The sequence below is a fragment of the Ochotona curzoniae genome, unplaced genomic scaffold, assembly GCF_017591425.1.
Source record: "Ochotona curzoniae isolate NIBS_2020 unplaced genomic scaffold, NIBS_Ocur_1.0 contig_3819, whole genome shotgun sequence".
NCBI classification, from domain to species: domain Eukaryota; kingdom Metazoa; phylum Chordata; class Mammalia; order Lagomorpha; family Ochotonidae; genus Ochotona; species Ochotona curzoniae.
Genome location: NW_024466004.1, coordinates 13,981,194 through 13,992,718, shown reverse-complemented (window position 1 = coordinate 13,992,718; position 11,525 = coordinate 13,981,194). Strand labels below are relative to the sequence as shown.

Sequence of the window (11,525 nt, the reverse complement as noted above, 5' to 3'; positions counted from 1 at the left end):
AATTAAGGAATATGGAATTTCTTAATTCAAAATTCTTAATGGAATTTTGTTAGCTGAATTTTGGCTAGAAAATTTATAATTTCATATGTTGTGGTTCTTCTTTTATGTACAAGATTGATGAGAATCTTCAAATGATCTTAAAAAGTGTCATTAGATAAAAATAGTTTTTGTGATCTCTATGTGAAAGTCTTGTTTTGTCCTCTCAATTAAATATAATAATAATATTCCCCATAATGTTTATAATACGGAGGAAACCTTTGATGGCAATTGAAATATGTTAATGAGAGGAGGCTATTTCATGCTAAAATTAAATGTTAGGAGCTCACACATGGCTGAAATGATGCTTTTTTGACATGGATGATAACCTATATTTATATTTGCCTAGACATTTGAAAATCGTTAACTGTAGAAAAGTTGGTACAACATGGAACCAATCAGGTTTCTTGACACATACAGGTTTATATGAACCAAACTTTCATCAATTAGCCCCTGGGCTATAACCTGGAGTCTCATGTTTCCACTGCCTTAACTAAAGGACAATGAAGTTATAAGAAAAGCTATGAAAAAGGAAGCATCATAGTAAAAGCAGAAATCTTCTCTGATCAATATGGTTTTCCTTAATTTATTGAACACAGACCTGAATGCCTTTGTGCCTCTAAAGGATTGGAAACAGCTTTCAGGTGAGTAGAAGAAACACAGAAGTAGAAAAGAGAACAGCTCTCGCTCTAACCATACAATCATTGGCCACCAACGCTCAAAGGATGTATACTAGTTGCTTGACCTCATCCCCTAATCTGAGGGGCAGAATGTCCCAGAAAGATTACTGGTCCTGTTACCATACTTTCCTAAGCAAAGCAATTCCATTGTTTTCCATTAAGAACCCACGAGTGGTGAAATGACCTCTCCTCTATCAGCCCTATCCTGATCACTAAATTGTAGTTGGCATCCTCAAGCAGTTAGGTTGGTGTAATGAGATAGAAGAGTTCATTTCTTATCCTTTCAGTATTTTTTTTTCTGAGCATCTTTTGGGGAGGGGAGAATATGAGCCTGGAAGGAGATAGTGACATCACAGAAGGAAGAGTGTTTTCTGGAATTTTTAGATACCACCAAGGCACTGGTAGTTTACTGGGCTAGAGGTGACCAAAATTTTAGAACTGCCATCAATTCCAGGACAAATGTTCATTACTGCCCTTTAAAGTTCCTTAAATATCCATTAATAGGTTCATTTCCAGATTGGTCTACTTAATGGAAAGAGGCACTCTTCAGTTACAGGGAGTTAAGAAAAACTGGAGCTGTATGTATTAGTGGTAGGTTCCAGTTTGCTCATGCTTTCTACAGAGTTGGACAAGAAAGTGCATCAGTTAGATGTGAAAAAGTCTGTGCTGCCTCTTCAAAGTCCAGAAGTGCTTAAAAACTGTGATGTATACAATTCAGAACAGCAAGTCACGTGCACAAAAGAAGCTTGTCATAACATAAAATTAAAAAGTGACAATTTCATTACACAATCACACTGCTCCTATCCTTTTTATCATTCTCTTTTGTCCTTTTTGTTTCCTGTTTCATTTCCATTTTTGTTTCTTATAGAAGGTTGGGGGAGGGTAGAGATGTGGTCCATGGAAGATTAGTCACCCTCAATGATATATATATATATATATATTAGAAAAAATATCAGCAGCAAGACTCTGGAAATAGATTCTGTTTGATGTAGTTAGTCTGTCTTTTCTGTTTTGCCCTCTTTCACAGCAGCCTCTGAGGTTTTCCGCAGGGGGGCCTTCTCGGAGTTGGCATGTCCTTGGCCAGAATCTGACGCTCCACCGTTTTTGTGGGTAGTGTGTTTTTCCAAGTAGTTCAGCATTTCACTGAGGACTGTTTGGAAAGTGCTTAGAGCAGCACATATTGCTGGAGTCCCAAAGCCATGAGTGATCAAACTGGAAAGAAGAAATGGTAGGAAGAGAGAGATGAGTAACCCATAGCATGATATAGAATAGCAAACCCCTCTTTTAAACCAGTGTATTCAATTTTTAGAAGCATTTATTGTGTTTAAGTGGTTTTGAACTTTGCAGGAGATACAGCACACAATTCAACATATTGTCTGTGATCATAAGAAATTTAGAATCTATTTGAAAGAAGATTGGTCATTCATAGACTTGTTATGTAGTTGTTATTAGCAATTCTGAGTAAACAAATGGCTTGATTTTCCATCCTATTAGAAAGCATAATTTTTTTTAATGTGTGGGACTCATGTTGCTTTCAAAAATGCGATGCATGCCTATATGGGCATGGATTACACAAAAGTAAATTGTAACTGATTGTGCATGGTGACTAGGGCTCCTCTGACTCCATTTTCTCTATTCCTTACTAATGCATTTTCCCTTTGGCATGTTACCAATCATCTGGAGACTGTTTCTGAGCCTCTTTTGCAACTAGGATCGGGAGTGAAACATGAGGAGAAATGATATATTCAACTTTCACGTGCTTAAAAGGCAATGAAATGTCATCTAGTTCCTCTGAAAATAGTTATGCGTAATAGAGATGAAAAAAACCACCCTGGTGGCAGGGGTCAGGCGAGATGGAAGGAATCTATTCACCTCCAGACTCCTAAAAGGAGAGAAACAGACGTTTATCTTACATTGGTCACTCTAAGTTTGGGTCATGACTCCAATTGATAATTGTAACTTTATTGGAATGCAGTTAGCCTTGTAGTAACCTCACTATAGGAAGCCCTTCCAATCATGAAAATGCTATTCTCAGGATGAATATGTAACTATATATCCACTTTTTTGTGAGCAGAACCTAAGCAGACTATTCGTTTGGATCAATTGTTCTACATTGACACTGCTGGGTCTTTTTTTTTTTTGCTTATAATATATCATACAATAATACAGAAAAACATATTACTATATATCATGCACCTACTCTAAATAATACAGCATTCTAGATACATATACTATAATTCAATAAGTAAAGGCATTAATTCTTTACAACTCTTAGATTGTTATAGTTATGATGATATTAACAGTTCAGAAATCAGCACCATCCTTTATAATGAGTTAACAAACTATATCTCTTAGGGCATATGATTCTTGCCAGAAAAAAATATTTAAAAACAAGACAAATGTGAGATGTGAGGTCTAAGGTAGCTGAACAATATACCTTAATGGAGCCGATGGTTTGATAGAGCATGCGGGTTACTGTCTACATCAAGCCATGCAAAAGGCACAGCTGACACCAGAGCTACACTAAGTTCTTCATAAATGACACATGTTGCTGGTGGTATAGTCATGGTAACAGCAGACTTTTCTGTTTAACATCATTAGATCTCACAGCTGGCTATCATCTCCACTCTGGGTATTTAACAGAGCTTATAAATTAAAAAAAAAAAAGAAAGAGGAGTTCAGTTGCATATTATTTAGAAAATAAGAATGATCAGTGTTTGGGAAATCACACTTACAAAATTTGCAGTATAACACATCATAGTTCAAACATGTTTTATCTTTTCTGCAGTGCATTGCCGAGCAGAACAATTAATTTTAGCTCCGGTTCTACAATGAGAGAGCTAGAACGGAACTGAAATGATTTGGAATCTGTCAGGACGACTGGTAAACAAATGAAACTGTTTGGAGTGAAGAATTAATTGAGGTGTAACTCCCCCCGACCTCCAAAAAAGCACGTCTTGAGAAGAGTTGATCACCAATGCTGAAGCTTTTGGCCCCAGGCACAAACTGCTGAGTTTTCTTGTGATTTGTTTCGGTTTAGTGCACCTCGTGCTATCATATGGATCTTATTTGTTTTTATATATTGTTGTCTCCTTTCAGTGGAAGCTCCTCTTTTCACTGGTGTTGGGCAGTATTCAGTTTCAGTGGGATCATTATTAAAATTAATGATTTCTGGAAACACATCAAGCCCTATTCTAAGTTATTTATCTGTGTCACCTCACATATTCTTTTCTACAAGACTAAGAAGTATATATTATTACTTCAATTTTATATATGACAGTCTTATACATAGAGACTTTTTCTGAGAAACTGGATGTGGTGTATAGCCTTTATCCCAGCATTTTAAGCAAAGGGAATGCTGTATTGTCTCTGAGAAATCACATTTCTATTGGCAGTTCTGTTTCTCTGGCATATCTGTTCTACAGTCAGCTTTGTAGGCCTTCAGGAGCGGCTGGCTTTGACCTGAGGCACTTTGCGATTTAGAGAAAGTTATTTGCCTAATAGCTCTCTCTAGGACTTTTTATGTGGCTGAGAATAAAACTTGTAAGAACAGTCCCATTCAAAATAGCAGAAAAGAAACTTAAGTGCCTTGGAATAAATCTAACCAAATATGTGAGAGAAAGTTTTTTAGCCTTGTAAGGTGGCAACGGTTTAACTGGAACAACTGTAAGTCCTTTGCCCACTCAAGGTTTTAATTTACAGGCACTGATGCTAATATCACTCTTAAAGCCAAGGATATACACAGAAGCCTAGAAAAGTTGAAAACGTGCTTAAAAAGCAAAGTCTAAAACCAATTGTTATATATTGAATGTAATAAAACTAAGCACTACCAATGTCATCTTTAATCAAGAAAAATCCTACTTAAATAATTAAAATTACCTTATCACTACTTGCACATTAGAAAACATAATATTAAGTTATAGGGCATTTTTTAGAAGTTTTCAATGCCGTTTATTGAGTTCAAAGAAAGAGAGTTAATGTTCTAGAACACTAAAAAAGACAGATAAAATAAAAGTGGAAAGACTTTCAGTCTTATATTAGCTTAAGGTCATCTATAAGACAACCCCATAGTTACATTTTTAAAATCTTTGAAAATAGAGATCAATTTTGCATGTGGAACGTGATGATTTTAAGCCATACACTTATTGCCTGGGTTAAATAGTACCTGTGATATTGGAAGTATGCAGTCAAAATATACAAGGAGAAATTACTCTAAATTGAAATAACCTAAAACCTTATTCTTAATGAGGCAAATGAAAGCCAAAAGCAGATCAAACAAGGGGTAGGCATTTGGTGCAACAGCTGAGAGATTGCTTGGGATACCCCCATGCCATATTGGAGTGCTTGATTTCAGTCCTGGCTCTACCTCTAGTGACTCCAGCTTCTTGCTAAAATGGAAATCAACACATTATTACTCAAGTACTTAGTTCCCTGGATCCAAATGGGAAACCAAGAATGAGTTTTAGGCTTCTGGCTTTGGCCTGAATCCACCCTGGCTTTTGCAGGCATGAACCAATGTATGGATGAGCTCTGTCTTTCAAATGATCTCTTAAAAAAGTTTATTTGTTTTTATTTGAAAGGTAGATTTACAGAGATCAGGAGAGATATAAAGAGAAGCAGATTTTCCTTCTGCTTCAGAGGGTCCAAAGCAAGGAGCCGGGAGCTGCTTCCATATCTCTCATGTGTCTGCAGGGACCCGGTGATTTGAATCATCTTTCGCTGTTTTTCCTGGACATTTACAGGGAGCTGGACTGTGATTGCAGCAGGTGGGATTTGAACCAGTGGCCATAGGGGGGGTTAGTACTGCAGTCAGAGCTTTAACCCACTATCCCATGATGCCATCCCTCAAATAAACTCTGTAAAATAAAAACAGTAAAAACCCATCTCTTAACAAAAAGGAAGAGACAGGCAGCATTGTGTTAAATGTCATCTATCTTCATGACACATTTTACAAGTTTTTGTTGAGTTGGCAGGTGGCGTGGTCGATTGAGTCATCACTTGAAGTGCCCATATGCCATTTCAGAGTGCCAGTGTGAGTTCCTGATCCCTAGCGTCCAATCCAGCTCTCTTACAATGTACCTAGGAAGCAGTAGATGGTGATGACTAGCGCTCCTGACTCCCTCCCACTCAGATGGGAGACATAGAGTTTCCCAATCCCAACTATTGGGACACTCCGGGGAGTGAGTCAGAGGATGAAAGAGCCCTTTATCCTCTCCCTAGATCTCTGCCATTCGCTTTTCAGACAAATAAAGCGTATATGCTGAATACACAAAGTTATTTCTTGACACTCATTCCTTTACCATATGCAATCATGTTTTCTCAGGTTTACCTCCTTTTATCCCCAGAATATATGCCAGTCATTTTTTATTTGTATACCTCTCTATCCTCCCTCTTTTCAATCAATCTAAACTCTATTCTCCCTATAAAGCTCCTTTTATGATACTGGCTTGGAAGAGTTGGTTTTCTAGTCCCTTGCTTAAGCTATTTTAAAAAGATGTCCTCCTGCCAAGTGTTAGCTACTTGCCCACATGATGAGAGGACTTAAAAGAATTCTAGCGAGAAAGGAATAACATCACTCCCCCAAAGATACAAAACTAGAGTAGAGTGGGAGAGGTTAAGGCGACAATAAGGTCAGCAATAGGAGAACAGTAAGCAGAAACAATGTGGGTAGCTTTGGAAAGACTGCAAGTGATTACCAAAGAATATCAACTATCTATCATAAATGGGGAAATAAGATATTATATGCTTCTGCAGAAATCTGTAGTTTGGATGAATGAAGTCTTCAAAGACACATACAGGAAATTGAGAGTTGGGTTTCCTACTATCAATTGGTAAGCAAAGGCCATAATCTAATCTTAAAATACTACAGGAACTGTTAAGACACCATCCAACCAAATCACAAGGCACCAGTAGCAACAAAAAAATAGTGACAACAGCAATATTTGCAGAGATAAGGCAAATGATTTCCTAATATCTAATATCCTTTCATGATAGAAACTTTCAATGGTTTAGATATGGAGGAAATGAATTAAATATAAGCAAGGCCATATATGACATGCTTACAGGAAATTATCATGTTCAACGGTGAAAAGCTGTAAACTTTTCTAATGAGAACAAGGAACAAGTTGTCATATCCACTGTTCCCATGTCTATATAGCATAGTACTGGAAATTTCAACTAGAGAAAATAGGTTACGGAAAGCAATATAAGGCATGCAAGTGAAAAAGAAACATGTTCAGTTATCTCTGAAAACAACATGATCTTTCACATAGAACATGTAAGTACTCCATTAAAATACTGTTAGAACTAATAAATGAATTTATCATGGTACAGGATACAAAAATTTAGTTTCATTTTTGTGCACTGACAGCTAGCTATCAAAAAAAAAAGAAATAAAAAGCAGTTCCATTTACAATATCATCAAACAGAATATATATTTAGGAATAAATTTAATCAAGGAGGTGAAAGGACACCAATCAGGGTATTTGCGTCTCATATTGAAGTGCCTGAGTTTGATTCCTACTCAACTTCAAATTCTAGCATCTGCTAATGAGCACATACATAGGAGACAAGGTCCTGGTCATTGTGGGCAGTCGAGAAGTGAATTAGTGTAAGAAGTGAGCTGGGGGATGATCTCTTTCCTCTGCCCCCTTTATTCCCTCTCTTTCCTCTCAACAGCCCTTAAATAAATGAATAAATACATTGAGAAATATAATGACATCTTTTGAAAATAGAAACAAAATCCCTTCCCCCAAACCAAAGCAGTCTTGAAAGCAAGAGTTCTCAGCTATAGCCAAAAGCCTAGGTTGCCTTGAACTTAGGCAAGTGTTAAACTGCTGGAAAAGAAGCAGCCAGGAGCTGATGGGCATTCTGGGCCCGGGTCTGGGGACATATTGGAATGGGGCTGCTGAAGGCATGTTTGACAGGGGAGGAATGACTTTAGAGATCTTTTGCAGACTGAGCCACCACATTTGCAGGTAGGCAAGGGAGCTGAAATGTAGTGGTTTGGGGCAGGGGGAGAACCCAAGGACATGTCTGAGTCAGGCATGGGAAACTTGGGCTGGGCTGTCACCTGTTGGTGCCTGCTAAAGCTGGGACTGGGAGAGCTGATACAGGCCACAGGACCAACCCATGAGTAGTAGTAGCAGTAGTAGTAGTAGTATAGCACCAACAAGAATGCGATAGAACAGGATCTGGGGGCAGATTCTGTTGCTAGCCTATGGGTTCACCTCTGCGAGACTGCACATACAAACTCCGCTAGGTTTGTATGGAGATCTGTGGGAGGTGACAGACTGAGCCGGCTGAACCATGAAACTCAGCTAACACTTGTGGGAGTGAGGGCTGAGAGGGCACTGGACTGGATCTGGCTGTAGCACCCACTGTCACATCCAAAACCTGGGACGGAAGGCAGACCATGCCAAGTAGGGCAGTGACACCTGCTAGCACGAGCAAGATCCAGGGCTAGGAATAGGTCTGATAGGGGAACTTTGAGGACTCCCCTGCAGGACTACAGCTCCTACTGGGGAGTACAAGAATTGGGGAATGGGAAAGACCATGCTGGGCGAGGCTGCAGCATCCATTGGTGCCTGTGAGAGCTGAAATGAGTGTGGGACCGGCCAGGCTGGGTTACAGCACCACTGGGTCACATGAGAACCAGGACTGGGGGTGGGCCAGGCTGGTCTCGTCTGTACACTCATTGATGAGAAACAAAATGGGTCTGGGCCATATGACCTATGATGCAGTACCCGATGAGTGCTAAGACTGTGAGTCATCCGTATCAGGCTGGGCTGTAGCATCTGCTGACACATGCAAGACCCAGGGCTGAGAGTTGGCCTGATAGGGGAACTTCAGGGACTCCCTTGCTGGGCTGCTGCTTCCACTGGTGAGCATGGGAGCCAGGACTGGGGGTGGGTCAGGCTGGGCTAGGCAGCCATATCAGCTGTGCACACAAGAGCCCTGATGGGTATGGGCCAGCTGGGCTGGGTTGCAGCACCTGCTGGCAAGTGCTGGGACTGGCAAGTCATATCAGATTGGACTGCAGTAACCTCTGGAAGACACACGATATGAGGCTATGAGAAGGCCCGGTAGTGAATTTTGGGCACTCCCCTTCTGAGCTGCAGCTTTTGCTGCTGCTGAGCATGAGAGCCAGGGTTCGTGGTAGGCCAGGCTGGTCTAGGAGGTAGTGCCAATCAGCATATGTGTGGGCCTGGTCTGGGAGTGGGTGGGGTTGAGCTAAGCTACAGCACCCACAGATGCCTACAATGGAATGCTGGATGAACTAGCTTAGGCCACAGCACATGTTAACACACATGATAACCGGGGCTGGAGGTGGGTCTAGTGAGGGTTGTTGGAGGTCACCCAGACTAGGCTGTGGCATATATTGGTGTGTGTGAAGACCAGGTCTGCAGGGGGTTGGGCTGGGCTAGGCCACAGCCCCTGTCAGTTGAGAGATGGGTTGGATGCAGAATTGACCAGGTTAGCTGCAACAGTGTGTGAACTGGCTGGTGTAGGTAACAGACCAGACCTGACCCTATATGGCTACATAAGAATCAAGTCTGAGGTCATCCTAGGTAAGGTTTCTTGGGGAAATTCCCAACTAGATGGATGGACTCAAATCCCAGTCACAAAGAAAACAACAATATATGTGGTCCAACCTTGGAGGTGATTTGCTCCTGGTTGCTGATGCCTGTGCAGTGTACAGCATGCCCAGATGCACACAGCAGATGTGACAGTTGGCTTACTTAAGTCAACAGAGGATGTGGAGTACACTAAGGCGAACTTGGTCAGCCAATAGATCTTGGAAAAAAGTTTTCAATCCTCATGCAACAAAAATGATGATGTCTCAAAACCATCAAAAACACTCAATAGCATCCTTGAAATACTCTTCCCCATATCAGGGTCTTTAAGGCATCATCAAAAACCAGTCTCCCATCCCTGAGTGCTGATGTAGCTAAATAGCAAGGAGTAGCCACCAACTCCATCCTTCTCTCTGGACACAGGAGAGAAAAAAAATGGAAACCTTTGTCCTCCATGTCTTGACGCTCACCACCCTAATCGGAGACCCACATGGGGATGCACCTCTCTCAACTACATAAACAATATTAAAAATAAAATAAAATAATAAAAAATAAAGAAAAAAGGTAGAAACATTACAATTACTGATTAAATTATGTTGCAAATATATAGTAATCAAAATACTATGGTAGTATACAAAACAGACACACTGATCAACAGAACAGAATATGATCATAGATAAACTCACACATATATGGTTAAGTAATATTTGACAAATAAGAGAACTAAGCATACACTTCGGAGAGAGGATAGCCTTTTCAACAGTGTTGGAAAAAATGAATTTCCACATACAAAAGAATGGAATATTTTTACAGCAATTAGCTCAAAATAGGTTAGAAACTTAAATGTGACCTGATTTCTTACAACAAAACATAAAGAAAAATTTCATTGACATTGATCTTGGTAATAATTTTTTTGGACATCACACCAGAAGGAAAGGCAACAAAAGTGCGGGGAAAAAAAGACTGCATCAAATGTAAATGCTTGTTGCTATCAAGGTATATCAAAGTAAACAGTCAACAAAATGAAAAGTATTCCACAGAATGGAAGAGAAAAAATGAGCAAATCACATACGTGGCATGAAATTAATACTCACAATACATAAGGAAATAATATAGCCCAAAGCAGCAACAATAACCTGATTTAAAAATGGGCAGATACCCTAAGTATTTTCCCAAAGACAACATAAAATTCCCAACATATTAATGAAAAGGGATATGCAATTAAAAGCCATAATGAGATATCACCTTACACATATTAGGATTCTAGGCTTTCATTAAAGAAATAAGAAATTATAAGTGATGGTGACAGTATGGAGAAAAGAAATTATTGTATGCCATTGATGAAAATGAACTGATATAACCCAATGGATAGTGCTCACAAGTGTAACACTGAGACTGCAATATTATTCAATAAATCCACTCTTGTATATTTATTCAAAGGAGATGAACTCAGTATTTAAAAAAAAATCTGCAGCTGCATGTTCATTAAATCATTATTCACAATAGCCAAGATGTAGAAACAGTCTAAATGTTCATCAATGGATGAATGGATGAAGTAAACATGTTTGTGCATGTGTGTGTGTGTGTGTGTGTGAGAGAGAGAGAGAGAGAGAGAGAGAGAGAGAGAGAGTGAGAGGGAGAGAAAGAGACAGAGAGAGAGGGAGAGGGAGAGAAAGAATTACTGAGTCATAAAAAGGATATTTTTCATTGTTTCAATATGAATGAATCTGGAAAATATATATTTTGAGTGAAATAAGCCATATACAAAAAACAGATACTTTAGGATTTAGTTTACATTTGAAATCTAAAATTGTCAAGCTCAGAGGTGGGTGAATGTAGAAGATATTGATCAAAGGTACCAATTTTCAGTTATAATACATTTAAATGGTGGGGCTGTAATGCTCAGCATGACAAGTATGGTTAACACTGTATTATTATAAGAGTACTTAAAAAGTTCACAAAAATTAAAACTGAAAGTTGCTTATTTTGGTGCAAAATTTTTTGAAATAGGTGTGATTAAAAAAAAAAGAAATAGATGCAATTTTTTCCAAAACTTTCTGAGAAGTTTTTGAAGACCCAACATATAGTCCGGTACATGTACACAGACACACAAACACAACCTTTAGAGGTGAAGGATATGTTAAGTTATGGTAATAACTTCACAGTCATAGGTGCACCTTAAATGCATATCATTTTTATTTACTAATTATACCTTATAAATCTGGAACACCAA

General features: G+C 39.1%; 1 protein-coding gene across 2 annotated transcripts in view; it reads right to left on the bottom strand.

Annotated features, from left to right (window-relative positions):
• Window positions 1-1,557: 1,557 nt before the first annotated feature.
• The window catches only part of TFAP2D (transcription factor AP-2 delta), a 59,809-nt gene continuing 49,841 nt past the window's right edge, over window positions 1,558-11,525 (bottom strand). The window contains exon 8 of one of the 2 annotated variants that reach the window (XM_040983003.1): window positions 1,558-1,928. In XM_040983003.1, the coding sequence (XP_040838937.1) occupies window positions 1,709-1,928 (220 nt within the window). In that variant the 3' untranslated portion in view covers window positions 1,558-1,708. The remainder of the gene's footprint in view (window positions 1,929-11,525) is intronic. The other variant, XM_040983002.1, reaches the window with a different exon arrangement.